Consider the following 22,111-nt stretch of genomic DNA (forward strand, 5'->3'; position numbering starts at 1 on the left):
TGATCTCCAAGATTGGATGGTTAATCTTACCAAAATTATTTCACTCAATTGCTTATGTTTTCAATTTATGCATAACAATCCAAACCCAGCCCCAGCTGTTAATCTTTTAATAAAGCTCAAATACTTCTAAATTTGAGTCTAGACACACTCTCTTCAGGATTCCTATCTAAAGCACGGCTCACACTATGCGATCCGGGGGGTGTTTCACAAAGATTTAAGTATGACTTAGGTCGCACTTAAATGTCGACGCGTACAAGATATGCAACGCGCAATCTTATTGATCAATACGCAGTAGTGCGCGTCCTCTTGGCATGATCTGACCAATACTGTCATGCCTTTTATACTGCGCGCAACTAGACATTTAAGTGCGACTCTAAGTCATACTTAAATCTTTGTGAAACACACCCCTGATGTGACATAATTTTTTAATACATCGCATTTCGCATTAAATGTGACATGTCCAAGAAGCAAACTGATCTTATTTGAAGTTTGGCATGTTAGGAATGATGAAATCACAATTTTGCTTGGCCGCAAGCCCTGTGTTCGGTGTAAAGTCCAAATCAGCTTCAAGTCGCAGGCAATGATGACATCATTACAATTTGGAATTGACTTTGCTTTTTATTCTGACAGGGAGGCTCGAACTTGTCTGAATTTTGATATCAGTAGTCCTATCACAATTCTGAACTCTGATCACTAAGATTTTATCGGTTGGAATGTTCATATCAGATATTCGATAAGATTTGGATCGCAACGAATCGCATAGTGTGAGACGGGCTTAACGTACATGTAAAAATGGTGGTATCAAAATTTGTTCTCGTGTATTTCATTTTAACCCTTCGTACCAATGCACACTCAGTGCCATGCGAACATTGCATTTCACGCTCAACCAAACAATCCATTGTTTCCCTCCCTGAAAATAATTGAGCACAGAGGGGTTCATGGCCCAGCACACACAGAGTTAAATGATTAAAAAATAATAAGTATTCCTGTTCATGAAATTCAAACATAAACTGGGTGACATGAGCTGCAGGTAGGAGCTCTACTTGAAAGTCATCTCCATGATACTTGATGGGGCAGGAAGGGGAAGGGAAGGTGATAGATCAATGTATACTTACCATTGTTTCATAGCCGTCTGCTCCCACTACAAGCTGCCATTCAAATCTAATAGTTGTCTGGTTTACAAACTTGACCACAATGTTCAGATCAGATGAAATTACTAGTTAGGGAGAGAAAAAAAGAAAAGGATATATAAAAACAATTAACACAATCATAATCATACATAATGGTATATCGAGCATGTAAAACAACATAGTATCTTTGCACTAGGCCAATAGAAGGGGCATACCGGGAAATACCCCAACTTACGTACATGTATGTTACAATACATGTGGAAGCGCCGTGGTGTAGCGGTTCTGACTCTCACCTTGTTATCAGAGGGTCGTGTGTTTGAATCCCACCACGGCCTAGCGCCCTTTGGCAAGGCGTCAAACCACACTTTGCCACTCTCACCCAGGTGCTAATTGGGTACCGGTAGGAAACAACCATCAATGTGGTTGGTTTAGCAAGTTTGTGCCTAGCAGGCTGCTTGGAATGCTATGAATCCAGTGACCGGGTAATAATAATTGTGAAGCGCTTTGAACAGTCATAGATTGATAAAGCGCTACATAAATGCCAATTATTATTATTATTATTAATACAAATGGGGTATTATAGCCCATCAAGAAAGTGATTGTTTGTAGTGCTATAAAATGAACATTTACTCGGCTGTAATGATCATATTACACCTCTCTATTGAAAAATCCAAATGAGACACTCCAAATCTTGTCAGGGTCAGTAATGTGAACTATACTCCAATGTCATCGTACATTACAGTCTTATATTTTAGCATACTAGTCAATGGCGGAAATCTCTCCCAAAAGGTAGGGGGGACAAGGGTCTGGAAAATTTCAAGCAAAGAAAAAAAAAAGGCTATTACCTAAAATTTAAGGTCATTTCGACGAAAATATATTTGACAAGCACAAAAAAAAGTCATCTCGTCCGAAAACACACGTTTTATTCACATTTTGAATGATATATTTCTTATAGCATTATAGCATCACCAAAGACCCAAAATAGTAGGGGGGACATTTGATATTGTGTCCCCCTACTATTTCCGCCCATGATAGTAGTCATTGATGCATCTATTACCCATGAAAATTCAAATATTTCAGTAATTGGCTCTCGGAAAGGCACTGACAAAAAATATCCTGTAAATTTTCAACCCATTCAATGTACGAGATGTTTTATATAAACAAGACAGAAATACACATTTATTTTAATCTGCCATCTACTTGAATTAATTTCTTTTTGTAAAATCAGTAAATTTATCCAGTAAAACACATTTTTAGTTGATATCCTCCATACCACAACCCGTTTAAGGCACATGGATAAATGTAATCCAGAAATGAAATGCACTTTGGGGGGATTTAACAAATCTTAAGGAGGGCGTATATTTCACTTACACGTGCTGTCAATCGTTGTAACGTTATTACTGGTGTAGGTCACACCATCGTACTCCACATATGTTGCTAATACCATCCTGTAATCATTGCGCGGAGTCAAGCCCTTGAGGGTTATAGAATCCTGGTAACTTGGTAAGAGACTGGTTGCAGGGGTGCGACCGAGCTCTAAAGCAAGACCGTCTCCTCTGTAGTTCAGGATGTAGCCGAAGAACTCTCCTTCGCTGGGTGGAGACCAGGACAGAGTGATGCTGGAGGTCGTCACATCTGTAATCTCTACATCAACCGGCTCTTGTGGGACTACAACAATAAAATATCATAGAGGTGAATTCGATGACACATCAACATGTCCAAAGGTTTAGCCAAAAAATAATGTCCCAGGCTTGGCAGAGACTAGGACAGTGTGATTGTGTTAGTCATCACATCTGTAATCTCTACATCGACCAGCTTCTGTGGGACTACAACAATATAATATCATTCAGGTAAATTTACACCACGTCCAGAAAATATTTCGGGCAAACATGGATTTTAGGTGTTGATGTTGCTGGCTTTCCATAGTTATCGTTGATTAAATCAATTGCAACTCTTTGCAAGTAATGCCCAGGGCACCCATGTTACAAAAAATTACGATTGATCTGATTAAACTCAACTGTATGGAAACCCATCAATGCCATAATTTTTTCTCCCGGAATCTTGCAAAATGTTCTTTGTAAAGAAAGAGAAGCACACTGTATTTTCAAGAAAATTATATACATACATGTGTAGAAAATATTTTGAACATGTATTTGAAATGTTGACGTTGCTGACTTTCCATAGTTGTGGCTGATCGGATCAATCGCAACTGTTTGTAAGAAAGGGCCCAGGCAGCAATAAACACCGGGTTTACACATTTATTCGGCTCGCGTGTTGAATCTGCGAGCCGGGTTGAACACTGCGAAGAAGGGATCAGAGATCGCGTTCATACGTACATATAAAAAGGCGAGTTCAACACGGCTCACGGATCTCTAACGGAAGAATTATGACGTTGCAAATTAAACGCGGGAAAGCTTGGGACTCTTGCAATGCGCGAACAACAACAATGCAAAAAGTGAAAGCGCGTGCAGGGACCTAGGTCAAGAGAGTTCGACACGGCTTTCTGTTTACACATGAAAAAATTGCCGAGTCTGACTGGGGTCGCGGGTTGAAACCTTCGATTTTGTAGGATCGATAAAGCCGTGTTGAGCACGGCTCTCGTGTTCAACCCCCGAGCCGAGTCAATGTGTAAACACGGTAATAGTGTTTGTGCTTTATTGAATCGCTCCCCATATGGAATAACCTATCGCAAATCAATACATCCCATGACAAAAGGAACAAACTGCGATATTTTTCTTGAAAATCCACTTGATTTGGGATATTACCTGTATGCTCTACATGATGCTAAACAAAATGGAGTCACATAGCCCACAATATCTGAAATACAGAAGGTGACACAAAACTTGCTCCTGCGAAACTTGCTTCTGGCCAGGGCTTAATTTCATCTTAGATGTAGGGTTAGGGTTACAATAGGGTTTTAATTTAGGATTACATGTAGGTTTAGGGTTTGGTACAGAGTTAAATCCAGGGTTGAAGTTGGTCATTCGATTAGTGTGTGGAAATTAAAGCTGAACAACAGTTGCCTGAGCAAATTTCATGTTAAAAGCACCTCTACAGGTTTCCATAATAAACAATGACATATTTTTCTTCATTTACCAAGGAACTCATTCCACAGAGTTGAGTCCTTGTGCCATTGGGATGGCAGAATACTGTGGGTTACCTACCTGTAATATGGGAGACACTACTGGACAAGAACTGGACATTGTTGGTGAGGACAGTAGAGAGAGTGAAGACGTACTGCGAACCCGGATTCAGACCTGTGATGGAGACGGGGCCAGGGGTCGTGGTCTCGATCGGGGAGATCGGCACTCCATCACTGGGGTCATAGGTCAACACGTACTTCTGGACGGATCCCGCTTCTTCGTTCCAGTCCACCACGACGTCGGTTGAAGGATCAGGGCTAGCTTGCAGGGTTAGAAGGGCAGATCCTGACAATTCAGAGTAGAACAAAAATGATAATAATAATTAAATGATATAGTGCTAAACACTACGTGTATCTATGCACTTTGAACATCTTTATTATAACCCGTCATTAGATCCTCGCATGTTCGTAAGCTGTGTATTTGCATTGAGGAAGTAATATGTGGGTATCCAATTGCAGCACCCTCATTCTTTGGCAACGCATTTCATCTACATTTGCCACTTTCCACACATGTACCATAAACAGGTCTTTTGTCTGGAATAGGTAGCACATTCCAGACCTTCAAGAGTAATATTTCATACATTGTTTGAAAGAAATAATATCAGACCAAATAAAGGGACAAAATTCTACAAATTTTTGTGTTATTTGAGGCATTTGTGTTCAGAGAACACAGAGCACAAGTGTTTCTCTGCATAAATGTCTGGACAGAGGATCCCCTTTATAATTTTTCTTAACAACCATCTCCAGAGGGTCATCACAGCAGACCATCGATCCACTGAAAATAAGAAACTGTAATTAGTGTTTCTTATATTGACTCCCAAATGGCCTTTGACCTTGACCTAATGATCTGAATCTGACTCCATACTTACTTGTCGTAACAGACAACTCCAGAGGTTCACTAACGGTATTTGGTCCGGCCCTGGAGATGAGCAGGATTATGTACTCGGTGGCTGAAGCAAGGTTCCTCAAAACGGCACTGGTCTGATCAGGTTCAACGGACATGGTAACTTCCTCACCATCCTCAGGAGTGTAGGTGATGTCGTAGCCGTCAACGTTACCCAAAGCAAGCGTCCAGGAGAGCGAGATCTCCTCTGCTGTAACCATCGTGTCTCTGAAATTGGAAGCTTGCAGAGGAACTAAAAGAAAAAAGGAAAGTGGTGACAATGATTAGCTGAAGTTCATATTTCATTCATCACAACTCAGTGTTGACACCCAAAGAACAAGATCTCATCTTCTGTAACCATGGTGTCTCTGAAATTGGAAGCTTGCTGAGGAACTACAAGAAAAAAGTAAAGTAGTGACAATGATTGGACACTTTCAGCTTCCCATACATGTAATTTTACCATAGATATAGACCATGGCCTACATGTATCAACCAGACTTGAGAATACAGGGAAACGATTCTACCATAGGCAATACCCAGTGGCATAACATAACATCTGCTGGTCATAAATCTTGTTTGACTCTGGATGATTTATATATAGCTCAATGGTGTCGAATATTCCCCACGAAAAGACAGTGTAATCTCCCTTTTACAGGTAATTGTCTGTCGCCCTTGATCTGTAGTATCTCAAATTCCACAAAAAATACAACTGGACATTGTGGCTTGAGCCAGTTATCCAAGCTACGTGAGAAAGTTAGAAATTGATGCTTAGCTTCGAGGCCTGGTCGCCTCTTTCAGATGGTGACGTTAAAGGTCGGTTTCAGAAGTAGATAATCACATCGGGGGCCAATAACACAAAGCTTAGCAATGATCGTAGAACATTTTTCTACGATTGATTCCATAGACTACAATGTACGATCAATCATAGAAATCAAGTGTACGATCAATCACTAACCTTTGAGCTACGGGCCCTGATTGATACAGATCTGACAAAACCCAATCACACATACACACATGCACACAATACATATTGCAACAAATGAATATGAATTCTACCATGAATATACAAGACAAATGAGTGACTTACTTGTTCTGATGCCCAATTCATCTGAAAGAACATCAGTGTTTCTGACCTCTACCTGTGCAATGTATAAGGTCCCTGGTATAAGATTGGTGAAGACATACTTCGTAGAACCATCTGTAATGGGTACAATGAAAGAACAGGAAATATCAGTATTTAAAATACATGTAAACCCACAAATAACACAAATGTCTGATGCCTTATATGTCTCACCATGTCTTAAATCTTAAATATCTTATGTCTAATGGTTTATGGCCTCATACATGTAAAAGAAATACATGAAGGTATAATATGTGTCATGTCTCATTATGTCAACAAGCAATATTCTTTAAGTCTTATGCACTATATGATCTCTATTCAACATTCTTGAAGAAATACCATTATTATAACAATATAATGTATAATTTGACTTATGTGCCATACTTCTTATGCTCCATATGCCTCAGGTAAATTACATCCAAAATATATGCATGTACATACTGCATAACAAATATCATATATCTACGGTTTATTTTGCATTTAACCATATACATAGACATGTACATGCATGTCTTACATGTAATAACAATGCCTTATAGGTCCAACACCTGTATATCAAGGATCATTAAGTCTTTCAAATGCAAATAACTTTAACCCTAAATAGACTGGGCTATTTCGACACCTATAAAGACTGGGGGGGGGGGGGCTGATTCAGCCCCCCCTTATGATCTCGGCCGTTGATCGCGCGATCGCGACGAAAATTGGCACACGCGTTACCCATGGCATTATCTACAAAACTATAACATCAAATTTAGCAAAAAATCTCATGTCTCATTAATTATGCTAATTTATGCGTAAAATCATAAGTTTGCTCTAATTAATAAAATAATGCCCCTGAAATGCTAATTATTGTTTCACATACTCTAGATAGGCATCTGATCAAATTGATTTTTAAAAAATTTCAAAATCAAATTTATTTTCTTATGTATTCTATTGTTTTCTAAATTTCTTATGTATTTCTTTGTTTTTTTACTTTTTGGTTTTTTATTGTTTTTTCAATGGAAATTGTCGGGGACTTTATTTTGACAATAAACAAGATAAAATTAATTGATTTTAAGCAGTAAAAGGAAAAATAATGATACATTTATGAATTTTGGCTAAGAACACTATTTGCATTGGATTTGTACACAAATTAACGTTTTTGAGTAATTTTGGGTCTGCATGCACTTACGAAATTTTGCGTAATTTTGGAACCGCGTACCCGGGGGTCACAATTTTGGTCTCAAAAGTTGCGCGAGACTTGAAAGTAAAAAGTCAGTGAGCGACGCGGTAAAAAAATTTCACGCAGCGGGTTTATCGCGAAAAAATGTCGAGGGGGGGGCTGAATCAGCCCCCCCTCCCAGTCTTTTTAGGGTTAAGCCCACCTACATTTATACATTTCAGATGATTTATGCCCCTTGCTGAAAATATTGCAATCAAAAGCAACTAATATGAACTCAAACAACTTGATTTAAAACAATCGGTAGCGCATATCTTGCGTAAGATTTTGGGGGTTTTTGCATTTAACCAACTGTCTATGGAAATTTTTGCAATTCAAATACGCTTCTTAAAGCGGCAATCCATTTTGAGTGGGCATCCGATTAAAGGCAACTCTTTTTAGAAACTTCATGATCTCAGAAATGATTTGTGACCTGCCTCTCAGAATCTTATTGTAAGTCGCTCAAAATCATTTTCAAGATTGTTATTGAGATTGAAATAGCCCATTCTCAGCTGTAAAATGATATATAAATTATCACAATTGATCGATAAAGACATGTACACTTTATTGACTGTAGAAGAAATTAAGCAAGAGCTTCAGAGAGTAAACTTAAAGAGAAGACAAGGCTTGAAGTTTGGGGTTAACTAAAGCATGAGTTGTGCACACTCTGCAAACTCAGTGAAAGTTCCAAGTAGTCCAGAAAAAAAAGTGGTGTCAAAGAAACTCCTGCATTTTATTAACCTTTACAATGTCAAATTTTAACAAATTGAAGGAAAAACTATAACACAAACAAATTTTTTATTTTCTTTTTTTGGAGACTAACTATTGTGGCTAATTTTTGTGTTGGTGGGTCATATTTGATCTTACCAATTGGTATGTTGATAGCCTCGATGGTTGAGCCTTCTTGTGTCAATGCCAATGTGTAACCTGAAGAGCCCACAAGGTCTTCTTCACTGGCCGGTCCAAAGGCAACACCAATCGTCGTCTCAGTCAATGAATACGTCTCCAATGCCAGCGGATCAAGTGACACTTGATAAATAAGTTGAAAGTAACAACGTCACAAGCGGCAAGGTATTATTTGGCATTATATCCATCATAAAAACAATTTGAATAGGTTACTGGTCAAAACACTGTCACGTGACTAAAGATTGGCACATGACTAAAGATTACATGTAGATCCAACCAATGTCACAAAATGAGGCAAATATTCTATAAATCCTGACATATGATGTTTCTAAGCCGGTAATAGTACCCCTAGCCTTAGATAATTAAAAACACTATCCAATGGCTTGATGGGCAGGGCTTAAAAAATCAAACACATGGTAGATTGTCAATGCGCGATGTACTCTGAAACTAGGATTCCTTATTATTAATCATTGAATTACATTTCCTCTCTGTTGCATTTCATACCGATGACGGATATAAACCAAGTATATGCAGCCCTCCATCGGAAATTTGGTGAAACTATTATAATGGTCCCCTCAAGGACACGAATGCGACTATTTTCACTCAGAAACCATGGCTCCAACCACCTCCTAAGGCGGTCGTATATATTTGTTAAAAGGATACCAAGCCAAGAGTATTATTATGGATATCAAGATCCTACGCAGCTGAGTTAGCACCTAAAAACATGTTACAGTCATTTGTAGTTTGTAAAAGTTAAACAGCTTTATGAAACACCTACCAGTTGAGACATCAGCCTTAGTGACTGCGCTGAGGACTTCTGTAGACTGGTCAAAGCCTGCAACAGCATAGACGGACACGATGTACGCACGATTCGGGTCCAGGTCCTGTTGAGGTTGAAAGATAGACAAAAAAAAACTTTTTGGAATGTCTTCCTGATTTGAGGAACCATTGGTCAATTCTATAATATTAATAATACATTCTATAGCACTTTTTCAAGAGATACAAATATCATTTAACAAAGAAAGAAAAACAGAAACACAATATAAAAATTAGAAAAGTATGTCTATCCATTCCCTCTAAATACCTGGTATGAGTGGTTACTGAAAATAACTGAATCTTGATAAAATTAGGATAGGACGTACAAAAAAAAGGATGATTACTTCATGAAATGAAATGATTGACTAATCAATTTCATGATTACTAATAGTTATTTCAAAAGGTATATTTTCAGACTAGATGTAGGTAGAAAATGAGCAAGCACATGCAATGTTGGCCATCTCACTTCACCTTCAAAGTAGAATACATAGTACGCTCACCTCAATAAGGAGTTGTGTCGTATCAGTATCACTTATCCTGGCTATCTGCCGTTCTACATTGTCTGTGCCTGCGATGTACACTGCATAGCCATCATAAACCCCGCTCACCGGTTGGATCCAAGAAATGGCAAATGATATGGAGCTTGGATCCCCAGCCAGTTCCAGACCCCGAACAGCAAAAGGAACTATGCAAAAATAAGGAAACACAAATGCCAATATATGGGACCAAACAGATCATTCATAATGTTTTAAGTTTAAAATGTGATCATCATTGACCACACACAGCCGAAATGTATGCCTCCGCCATTGCAAGAACTTTTTTTTGTAACCTTTGACCTTGTGACTTCAAATCTACTCAAGATCATCTGCACTCATATGCATATACACGTATGTGTATATGCCTCAAACAGTATTCCAGTTATTGCAAAAGTGCTGTTTCACCTTGTGAACTTTGACCTTGAGACACTAAAATATATTCCGATCTCTGTCCTTTCAATATGCATCATACATACTGGAAGAAAAAGTTTGTGTCTCTCAAATCATTGCAAGAATAAGGTACCACAATGTTTATAATGACCTCCGTGACCTTTGTTCCACTAACCTTGATACCTTGAAAAGTAATGATGGAAAGACCTGAAAACGTGATGCCTCCTGCAAACACCTACATTTGTCAGAGGCATAACAAACAAAATAGGTGGAACTCTGTGGGCTCCTAAATCATATCCATTGGGAAATAAAGTTGTTGTACACTAAATGAGAAAAAAAAATCAGAAACAGAACTCGCACAACTGCCATAACCATTAAAGTCTGAAGTTCTTTTGATGACTTACTTGTCCTGACTGCCAGAGTCCCAAGTTCTTCTGGGTAGTTTACGGGCACGACGCTGACGTTGTACAGCTGCCCGGCTTGAAGAGATTCTCTTCTTATGTCTCTCTCCTGGGCGATAAGAGGTGAGGTGTCGGTTTGTCCTTCAGGGTGGAAGAAAACCCTGTACCCACCGGGGTTGGGTAAGGAACTGGCACCCCAAGCTACCTCTAGACTATCCGTGGTCCGGTCTATGAAGATCACTTCCAGCGCACTTAGAGATTCTATAAAACAGGACGACATTAATACTCATAATAATATAGAATATTTCCAAAGAGCTAAATCCAGACGGATGTGCTCAAGTATTGAAACAGGGGAAAAGCAAACAAAAAGAGGGAAGCGACAATGTTAAGTACTGGCAACCCAGGCAACCTCTAAACGGTCAGTTGATTGGTCGATAAAGACCACTTCCAGTGCACTTAGAGATTATATTATAAAGTATATATTGAGTAGATTCCTTTATTCAAAGTAAACGTATACATGCAAACATACACCAGAGTTTGTATAAACTTGGTCTACTACTTCTCATATTGTCTAAGGTAAACATGGAAAAGCCCACTTGGTCATCAATTGGTTCAAGTAGCACCATGTGATCAAACTATCACTTGTTCTAATGCCCAGATTCTAATCTCCACTTCATCTATTCATGAAAGTAGATGAAATGGTTGTGAAGTCATTGTAGCTTTTCCAGCATTGTGAGGGCCTTACATGGCGACTGGCTGGAAATTTCCCAAGGGAGTGGAGGATGTGCATATACTGTGCGCAGAAATGACTAACTGAATCAGAAAGCTTGTGTGATAGTCAATCTGTAAGCACTTAGATATGCACCGTGTATGTCTTAAACACTGTATAAATATCCATTTATATTCGATAAAAAACATAGAGCAAAATCAGTCAGTCTCCAACAGGCTTAATGAGTGACATTACCAACTACTCCCTGACTGGTTGCATGAGAATTGCACGGGCGACAATTGTTCCGATGGAAAATTTGCACGTTAAGCCAAACATAAAAACAAACATGAACACTAAGTAACCCCAAATCCTTATCTGTAGATTATACTAAACCCAAAAAACTCTATTATAATTCTAACCCTAACGCTATGCCGTCTGATATATCAAGACTCGCGCAATTGTTGCAGCAGGAGTGAGTGTAGCAGGGGCAATTTTCACCGCAGCACCTTACCAGTCATTCCTTGAACTTCAGTGGGCTCACTACGGATCAAGCTATCTCCCGTTCCCACGGTGGAATAAACCTGGATTGAGTACACTGTTCCCGGAAGAAGCTCATCGACTTCCCTCGAGGTGTCCGTTGGCCCGAGGGCAACCTCTGGCCTAGTCGTGCCATCGGGGTTGGTGATTACAAGAAGGAAATTATGGTAGACTCCAAGTGGTAGGTTCCAGACGACTTCAAACGACGTGACGGTGGAGGTTGGTGTCAGGACGATACTAGGCGGTACAGGTCCTGATCATACACAGAGGATGATCATTTATTCATTTATTGCTATACATATATTCAAATGTGTTGACTAGCAGCACACGATGAATGGATCAACTTACAATTTTAACTTGCGAAAAATCAGTTAATCATATAAATGACAGAAACGATAACCGCATGCATGAAAATGATAATCAATATAAAAGCAGCGGTCATAACAATTGCAATTTATAATAATTTCAATGAGAATGACAACAATAATATTGAGCAGAGTGGGTAGCAAAAATAAAAACGATGCGATATCTCATCCTAGTGACGCTTCTCCATCAAATAACATTTTTTTTATCTCAGGACACAATGAACTTTTTCCTCATCCTCATTTTTAAATTCTCATCCTATCCCACACTTTTTCTACCCCCCCCCCCCACTCTCTCTCTCTATCTCTCTCTGTCCCTCTGTCTCTCTTATCTTAAGACATATGTTTTTATAATCTTACCCTAGAGTGCCTTTGGCTTTTGGCAATCCCTTCATATCCAGATTTACATATTTTCTTTCTTTGGTTATTAATGTCTTTTATGTTTTTCAATAGAAAAAGGGAATAATAATAACAATAATAATAATGGATATTTAGAGGCGCTACAAACAAAAAGTACCATAACGCGTACAATGTATGAATAATAATTTAAAATTTGCAATAATTACTACAATATTCAAGATAAAAAGGGAAATTAATGAAATTTAATGAAATGGAATAAATGAAAATAAATACTTACGGGTCCTCTGCTCAATCTCTCCTTCCGAGTCAAGCGTGATGGCATAATTCACTCCTGGAGTCAGCATGTCAAAGGTCACACGAGCGCGTGCCGAAGGTTGCAGGTTGGCTTCCCGTACCACTGGTGTGTTACCATCGAGGTTCCTCAAGGCTACAATGTATCCCGTAGCATCTTCTTTTTTACCAAAGATGACTGTGATGGAATTAGTTGTGAAGGCTGTAACTGTGATCTGGCCCTCATCCAAGGCAACTAGAAATTTGCAAGATAAGTGGTCAAAGAATCTTTTCAATGAAAACGAAATGCATCCCAGGGAGAGGGTGCTAGATATTTGAAATTAAATCAACAATCAGCGGTAGGAGAATGATCAAAAGGTCACCACATCCTTATCAGATCTGCAAAATAGATGATACTTTAGTTCATTTTACATAATTGGAATTTATGAACGAATGTGCAATTGATATCAATTCTTTAAAAATTGGGAAGTTGATATACCCTCCCCCCTCCACCATGAACATTGTTGGCTATTATCAAAGGGATACTGTGGGCTGGAAATATTTATATCTAAATAAATAAGAGTAAAATTCACAGAGCAAAATGCTGAAGATTTCAAAAAAATCGGATAACAAAACACAAAGTTATTGAATTCAAAATATTTACATGTACATTTATTCATATTCATTAGGTGGGGTGATGATGTCATACCCACACTCTCCTTTGTTTATGTTATAACATGAAGTCATAACTGTATCATTTTTTCATAAATGTGTGAATGATGTGTCAGCATTATGAAATAAGTTGCAGCAATGAATAAACAATACACTTAATTGTCAATCTAATTGTTTTAGTTTTTGGTAGAATTTTTTAAAATAAACCTTATTCCATACAATAAAATACAAAAGAACAAGTAGGGTTACGACATCATCAGCCTTCCTAATGAATATTCATTAAGACATGCCTAGAACTCTTTCACAGGAATAATGCAAATCTTTAAAATGCTATAACTTTGTTACTTGCTTTACAATTTTGATCAAATTTTCAGCATTTTGCTCTGTGAATTTTACTCTATTTATTGCAATATACATGTAAATATCTTCGAGCTGGACCATCCGTATAATCTTAAGTGCAAGAAGCTCATGGAGCACCTACCTGTCCTGGCATCCATAGAAGTAGTCTCGCAACTTATCAATCTTTGTGATCCGTAGATGACCGTATCAATTTCAATGGTGTAAAGGACATTAGCATCAAGTCCGGTGATAGAAAGTCGTCTTTCCTCCGACCTAGGGATTTCGTCATACTCCTATATCATAATAATGAAGATAATACAAATTTGAAAATCGTAGAATGATAATCAAATAAAAGAATTTTATGAGTGAAATGAACAGAATACTTCAAGAGGTAAAGTATTGCATGAATGAAAAAAAATTCATTATGTGTTTTATATGAAATCTGAAAATAGATCCTTGTCATTTTATATTCACGAACGTGGATGCACAAGAGCATGCAATGCGTGCACAGCCTGTAGATAATTACACTGTACACGTAAGAGTAAAACACGCTGCACATGCAAGTGACAGTCTCGGCAAGCGTGCAATGGACAAAATTGTATGGATCCAAAACTTTTTTAGGTATTCGCATTCATTAATGTATTTTCATCTCAGAATGAATATTCAAAGATATACATTATTCATTACAGAATGAATATTCATAGAAATACATTATTCATTACAGAATGAATATTCATAGCAATGTTCTTAATTATTCATACATATCACAGCATGAATATATATGTATTCATAGAAATGCACTACTAATACTCAATACAGAATGAACAATAATTAATTTTAGCATTCACGAATGAACATGCACAATAGCAATATGACTTTCTTACTGATATTCATGATGAATAAATACATAACTGAAACAATTTTAATTGAATCATCATTTACATTCACACAATAAGCTTATATTATTCATAATCAGTAAAGACACAACATAAACATTCATGAATTACGATTTTCATCTCAAAAGAAATCATCACATTCACAAACTAATGAATATTCACATCTGCATAATAACGAAGCATGCATACATCATACATGCATGCATCAATATTTTAAATTTCATTGGCAAAGGGGTATTCACATTATTATGAAATCATGAATATGCATTTTGACTTTGGCAAAGGGGTATTCATATTATCATGAACTCATAAATATGCATATTGACTTTGGCAAAGGGGTATTCACATTATTATGAACTCATGAATATGCATATTGACTTTGGCAAAGGGGTATTTATATTATTATGAACTCATGAATATGCATATTGACTAACCCTTGGCAGACCACCTTCAGATGAGACAGAGACGATATAAGCATCAAAATTGCCGTCTACTGGTGGTGCCCACGTGATCTCGATTGTCGTGGTTGTTGTGCCGCTGACGGTAATACTTCCGGGACCATTCGGACCTGTGCATGTATAAAAAAGTACCATTTACAAAAGAGTAAAACGCATGTACAAACAAGTTTACTTCTTGTAATGTTGTCATGGGAACAGGAAAGAATGTAATGCAATATTTTTGGTTTGAATGGTTCTTCTAAAAAAGCTTTATCATAATTAATCATAATTAATAAGAGTAATGCCTAAATATGGCACAAATTTTAAATTGCTTTTATTCAGAGCTCCTTTTTTCAGTACGTATATTAATATTCTATCTTTAGCTGTTCACTTTTGAGATCATACATGTACTTTGGCATTTAAATAAACATCAGTAATCAATTTTTGAAATGTGAAATATGTAGATAAGCCAACCTGCAAAATGAGCAATCTTTGTCCCGAAACACAAAGGTTAGCGATTAATTGTATGCTTGATTTTCATGATTGATTGTACACTGTAGTCAATAGAATCAATTGTAGAAAAGTGTTGTACGATCATTGCTAAGCATTGTGTTACGGGCCCCTGGTTGTAATAGAACTTGAACTGGGCCCCATCTTAAAAACAGTTGCAATTAATCCGATCAACCATTACTATGAATGGCCAGCAACATCAACATCTAAAATGTAAGTTTGTTAAAAAATATTTTCTAAATACGATGTACATTCATACATTTATCATTTTCTTGGAGATTCAGTGCGATCTTCTTTGTTAACTTAGGAGATCGTGCAAATTTCCAGGATAAAAAGACATGGTATGGATGGATTTCCATACAGTTGAGCTTGATTGGATCAATCGTAACACTTTGTGAGACAAAGCCCTGAATCGCTACATCTATCAAAATAGTAAAACTGAACTTACGGGTCTGCACAGTTAGCGGATCATAGTCAGAGCGATAATTTGGGTTAAACGCCACAGCGGCCAAGGATATGGTGTATGCGGTGGCCGCGTCGAGTCCCATGAAGGTGTATTCTGGCATACGACTGAACTCGTCGGTGGACGGGCCCGGTGAAATCGCTATTCGGTACAGGACATCGTCTTGGGGGTCAGGCGACCAGAAGATCTTGATGGTGTCGCAAGTGACGGTGCCAGATACAACTGTTTGCTCTGGCACAGCACCTAATAAAACGTGAAAATACAAGGTAAAATATTAAGGCCCGTATTCTAAGTCGGGTTTAATTCAAACTCTGGTTTAAAGTTGTGGTTCATCTATGGAAAGCCAGTTGTAAAATCTTTAACAGTAGAGGTTCAATGTATCAGCTCATTTGAATCCCTAAACATTATTAACTGCCTGGGAAGCATAGGTATGACAGATGTCTTCAGCATTAAAGAAATAGTAAAGAGCACAGTAAACATGAGTAGCAATTTTGAAATGATTGGCTTTCATAACGATTGGCTTTCATAATTTTACCACAAAGTTAAACCCAAAGTCGGGAGCATTTCATGAACGGAAAGGACCATTTTATCTGAAAGTTACCATGGTAACAGTGGTACTCGGCCAAATAAAAAGGAAAATTGTCAGATCTGACGACTTATCTGACAAAAATATTGATGAAACAGTCCTCAGGTGTGTGTACCTATCTTCAACCATTGAGAATCTTAACTTTGATGGTCGAATGGGGGGCATTAAAGTCCCCTCCTCAACTTTTTGGGGTGAAAATATCTGTTTCAGTAATTTTTTTTCTCTCATGAAATGTTTGAGATCAACTTTGCAATGCCCAGGTACGCAGTTTCAGATCACCGGTACACAAAATCATGCAAGTCCATGTCAGACTCAAATTTCGTAAAAAACACATGTTCACTTACTAATCCAATGCAATTTGGGAGTTTCCAACCCATATTAATAACTGTATCATTATTTTCTACTTTTTTTTAAATCAAAATCAATGAATATCATGTTTCCTCATGATCGGAATAGCATTGATGACAAGTTCAACTGCATAAATAATAAAATAAAAAAAAAAAAAACAGAGACATACACACATTTCAAAAACAACAAAATACACAAACAAATTTCAAATATGCATTATTATTATCAGAGTCCCACACTGAGTCACGCAGAACAAACTCAAAACAGAGTAAATGTACTGAAAATGCCCGTCAACCAACAAAAAACAGGGATGTCTTTGCCGAAAACTGGTGAACCGGAGCTGAAGTTTTGCCCTAAGAGCTAAGACCTGACGAAAGATTGCAAGTATGTCCTTCGTCCAGAGTCCGGGACGAGACTACTCTTTTGATTCACCAGTTTTCGACAAAGACTTCTTGGTTGTCCTTTGTCATGCAGGGCATTTGACAATATACAAATATAGCGAATAGGCAAGAGTGCGATGGTGCGAGATTTCGCATGAGGTGAAAGAAAGATGCTCTATTCAACTTTCACCGAATGCAAAATCTTGCACCATTGCACGAATAAGAATATTCGCTATTTGTGTTGTACAATGCCTCAGAATCTAGTGAAAATATGAAAAAAACAAGAGTTTTTCCCTCCAGTAATCTATGAAAAGGGAGCAAAAATATTGAAAGCGAAAAGCAAAATCCCACGAGCCGGGCCCACAAGCGCACATGATCTTGGACAGCATTGCGCATTTAGCCAGCCGGCTGTACGCGCATTGTCACCTTATTTGATGAAATCGCATTGTGACTTCACCTCCTAAGGCCGTGCAATGGTACATTTTGGACGGTACATTTTGGATGGTACGTCTTGTGTGCAACGGTACGAATGTGTGACATTCACCCTCCCATTTGATCGCGTACAACAAGCTAAGTAGGCGTTGTACAATACATTTTGTCACAATTTGTTCCTGAATGCATTCTGAGTCGTGGTGAAAAACTGTCTAGTGTCTTACTGGTGGTGAAAATGGCTTCTCTTGGCAGGCTTGTAGTGAAGTCCGTTGGGGTTCCGCTGTTAGCAGTCAGAGTGAAGTAGTAGGATGTGTTTGGCTGTAATCCCTCGACTGAGAATGACGTCTCGTCAGCAGCTAATAATTCTTCCATGATAGGTGTCTGTGAGGATACAGTTTACGGATAGCGATTAGGCATGAGTGTGATGGTACAGGATTTCGCATGAGGTGAACATGGCCGTGTACATGTATTAGTTAAAGGACAAGTTACTTACATGTACATCTAGGTTATCTCCGTACAAACAAGTACAATACACATGTGCATAGAAAGTTAAACATTTCAATGTAATAAAACAATATCACTAGTAAATAATTTACAATGAAATGCAATCATGCACACTCATACAAACACACACACACACAGACTACATGTATGTTACCTGGTAGCAAAACAAGTACTTTCCTCTCAAATACATTTTACATGTAGTTTCTATACGTATGAATAACATTATAGGCTATTCCATTCTATGATTTATTGATGGAACTATCTAAAAATGTATATTTTTAAAGACTAGTTATTAATAAACACAGTCAATGAGAGACCACAGTAAGTGTCAGTCAGATTGCTCCCCCTTTAAAGGGAAATTCCGGGGGACCACTTCCACTGACGAGTGGATACCATGCGTGACCCCCCAAAACATGTAAAAAGTATCTCTTTTTCAAGATAGGGCATATTACGTACATAACGTAATAAGATTTTCAAAAACACTAAAATAATGAAAAAGGGTATATATTTCACAAGGAAAACTACATGTTTACGGTCCAATTTGTGAGGGTATAAACGACTCAAATACTTTATAGAGGATGTACTTTTTGTCCCAACACTACGTGTTTTAGGGTCCGATTTGAGCGAGGTGTGTAGGGTGGTAGTAATCCCAATGAAAGTAAAGGTAAAGCCGACGTCCACGATCACATCCATGACATAACAATTAAGATATCTTACTTGTAAAGGGGGTACATTCAGGGAAAACTTGTCAAGGGCACCGTTTTGTTTTTAATACTTGTTAAGGGTAAGGTTTCACAAGCCAATACTTGTTAAGGGGTGCATTTTCAAAACATGGAAAATACTGGTTTAGGGTGCTTTTCGAAACCCCATGGTCGCACATGGTCTACATGGTCGCACATGGTATCCACTCATCAATGGAAGTACGATCATCACAGCTATGGTCACGTGATGGCGTATTGCCCTATCACTGATTTGAATCTACATAACCTATGTAATATTACAAAATACATTACCTGTTCACTCCCATCTATCTCGTAGTACATGAGGTTAAAGAAGTCTATAAACCCTGCCAATGGAGGCTCGAAGGCAAGATCAATCACTGTATAATTACTTCTTGGTGATGTAAGAGATAAGGGCTGGCCAGGTTCTGCGTTGTAAACAAAAAAGAAAGGAATACACAAGTTCAAGTACAACTGAATCCAAGACCCCATATTATGAGCACCAGTTTAACTATTAATTGATAAGCAGAAATGTCTAAAATTTGTAATAATAATACTAAAAAATAAACAGTTCTTGGAAGTCAAATATCAAATTATTCAACACATACATGTACTTGTCTCGATGAGGGAGGGGCAATAGCTAGTCTGGGGTAAGAATGCCAGTTCTAAAACTTGTACAGAACATACTTGTCCTTTGTAAGGGATGGAACATTTTGTAGCGAGGGGAGTTGGGATCATCACTTCTGAACATGTTGTGAAATTTGGGGGTGGGGGATCGTCTCCTCCAAAATCATTCAAGCAGAAAATGTCAAAATTTTGTAATAATAATAATAATAAACAGTTCTTGTAAAGCACATATCAAATTATTCAGCACATACTCTACATGTACTTAGTCTTGACAAGGAGTTGCATTAGCTAGACAGGGGTATAATTGCCGCTTATAAAACTGTACAATGCAAGCACTTGTTCTCTGTGAGAGAAGGGGCCGTTAGTGACGGGGGTTGGGACCAGCACTTCTGAAAGTGTGGAATACATACTAGTCCTCTGGACGATTTGAGTTACAGGTTCATCGAGAGTGGTCAGTTTGAGCTGAATTGTGTATTCCTGTCCAGGGATCAACCTGTCAAACGTAGCTCTGAATTCATCCAGGCCTGGGATCTACATCACGAAAGATAATAATAATACATGTGATAATAATAATAAAAATAATGGTATATTTGCCCAGGGTAGCAACTTCAGTTCCGAAAACTGTTCTCCCAGCGGACCCTGCTATCATCATTATCCCGGCTTTAGCTCCACTACCTAGGCACTCAAGAATACAAGGAATTTCTTCCTACCGATTACCCAATCACATCACCTGGGTTGAGTGCTGCACAATGTGGGTAAATTTCCTGCTGAAGGAAAATACGCCATGGCTAGGAATCAAACCCATATCCTTCAGATCAAAAGGTGAGAGTCATAACCACTAGACCACAACACACCCAAAAAGATCCATATAAGAAGGATGTTTTACATAGAGTTAAGTTTAAGGCTTAAAATCAATCTCAAAGTGGAAATTAAAATTGATATTAAATTTCCAAAACACAAGTGCATAGATATCAAACTAGCTTTGAAGCCCAATAAAACATTCAGCAAATTCATACTCATTTTCTCTGACAGTGTTCAATGAAAGAGTAGCACGTTCCAAATACTTAATTAAACATCATGGCATCCACAACAAAGTCATGACATATGATGACCAACTGAATTATGACGATATGCCTGGCAGGTCCTCAATCGGTCGTCACACATGTGGACAAATCACTCCCCCACAAAAAGAAAAAATCTTCAGTCTTACGAAAAGATGGTCTTTACAAACTCACCAATTCTTCCACATCACGGGGAATGATACTAAGTTCATAATTTGTGAAGTCAGGCAAGTTTTCTCGATCCTCCCAAGTGCCCCAAATCAGAGAGATTGAGGTGGTCGTGACGTCTGTGACACTCAACTCTAATTGACCGAACGCGCCTGTGACATTAAATTGATAAGTTAATGATTACAACTAATAATATACCATATCAAGCATAACTGCGCTGACAGCAAAAACAAACACAGCTACAGTGTAAACAATTACCTCAAGTAAAGAACATAAATAAAAGCTGATCTAAACAAACCTTAGATATTGCCAAATTGAGGAAGAAAAATTGCTGACATAAAGCTTTGAATACTGACAGTTTGAGGATTTAAATTTGATCAAATAAAGCCTGAAATATGCCAAGTTTACAAAATAAACACTGATCAAATAAATCCTAAAATATTGCAAATTTGAGGAATTAAAGTTTATCAAATATATCCAAAAATGATTGTTAGAAATTGGGAAGGAAGAGTGACCTGTGGTGAATGGCATCTCGGCTGGTTCACTTTTTGCTGTCTGATCACCAACTGTAACTACGCTGAAGACCTGGACATTATATTCTGTCGACGGATCCAAACCGGTGAGGCTCTGCGACTGTGTCTCTCCGTCCACCTCACCTGCGAAAGTATACTCGCCCACGGAGGAAGCTTTGCGGTAATACACCTCAAAATTATCGACGTTGTGACCGAGAAATCGATTCCAAGACACTGTAGCCGACGTCTCATCCGACTGGATACCCAAAATTGCTGGTGAAACAGGGTCTGTAGTAAAGAGAATGCGAAAAATCCTTTGGCCCCCGTATTCTGAAATCTGTTCTAAAGTAGACCCTGGTGTGAGTCAGCATTAAAATCATGAGGAGTAAAAAATGTGAGGACTTTGCACACATGTACATTGCATTCTTCTTATGTTTACTGCTTTTGTTTCCCATGCCCTACTGGTATTTTTGTACACATTTTCACTAGTTGTGAATAATTGACATGCTTATAAGCTGATAATAAATTCAACTCATACAGGCATGATTTTCCCCTTCTGAAAAAAATCTGAAAATAGCCAAGGGTCGCTAAGTCACCGCCAAAGTCCAAGGCACCCCGGTCGGGGTTACAAAGAAATCGAAACTGACTTTATAATGGAGTCTGCATGATAGTTTTATCATTTGACTTAAGAAAGCAG

At 38.1% G+C, this 22,111-nt stretch overlaps 1 protein-coding gene across 2 annotated transcripts in view; it reads right to left on the reverse strand.

Annotated features, from left to right (window-relative positions):
- LOC121406131 (tenascin-X-like) overlaps positions 1–22,111 on the reverse strand; it is a 115,470-nt gene that overhangs the window by 56,666 nt on the left and 36,693 nt on the right. For both annotated transcript variants that reach the window (XM_041597150.1, XM_041597151.1), the window contains exons 32-50: positions 21,418–21,702; positions 20,909–21,054; positions 20,084–20,204; positions 19,341–19,474; positions 18,048–18,204; positions 16,063–16,320; positions 15,102–15,235; positions 13,914–14,064; positions 12,768–13,016; positions 11,743–12,021; positions 10,526–10,783; positions 9,696–9,880; positions 9,158–9,263; positions 8,341–8,502; positions 6,243–6,353; positions 5,142–5,408; positions 4,295–4,558; positions 2,502–2,798; positions 1,116–1,216 (exon numbers count right to left, since the gene is read on the reverse strand). In XM_041597150.1, coding sequence (XP_041453084.1) covers positions 1,116–1,216; positions 2,502–2,798; positions 4,295–4,558; positions 5,142–5,408; positions 6,243–6,353; positions 8,341–8,502; positions 9,158–9,263; positions 9,696–9,880; positions 10,526–10,783; positions 11,743–12,021; positions 12,768–13,016; positions 13,914–14,064; positions 15,102–15,235; positions 16,063–16,320; positions 18,048–18,204; positions 19,341–19,474; positions 20,084–20,204; positions 20,909–21,054; positions 21,418–21,702 — 3,665 coding nt within the window. The remainder of the gene's footprint in view (positions 1–1,115; positions 1,217–2,501; positions 2,799–4,294; positions 4,559–5,141; positions 5,409–6,242; positions 6,354–8,340; positions 8,503–9,157; positions 9,264–9,695; positions 9,881–10,525; positions 10,784–11,742; positions 12,022–12,767; positions 13,017–13,913; positions 14,065–15,101; positions 15,236–16,062; positions 16,321–18,047; positions 18,205–19,340; positions 19,475–20,083; positions 20,205–20,908; positions 21,055–21,417; positions 21,703–22,111) is intronic.

This window comes from Lytechinus variegatus, chromosome 19 (genome assembly GCF_018143015.1).
Source record: "Lytechinus variegatus isolate NC3 chromosome 19, Lvar_3.0, whole genome shotgun sequence".
Lineage (NCBI taxonomy): Eukaryota > Metazoa > Echinodermata > Echinoidea > Temnopleuroida > Toxopneustidae > Lytechinus > Lytechinus variegatus.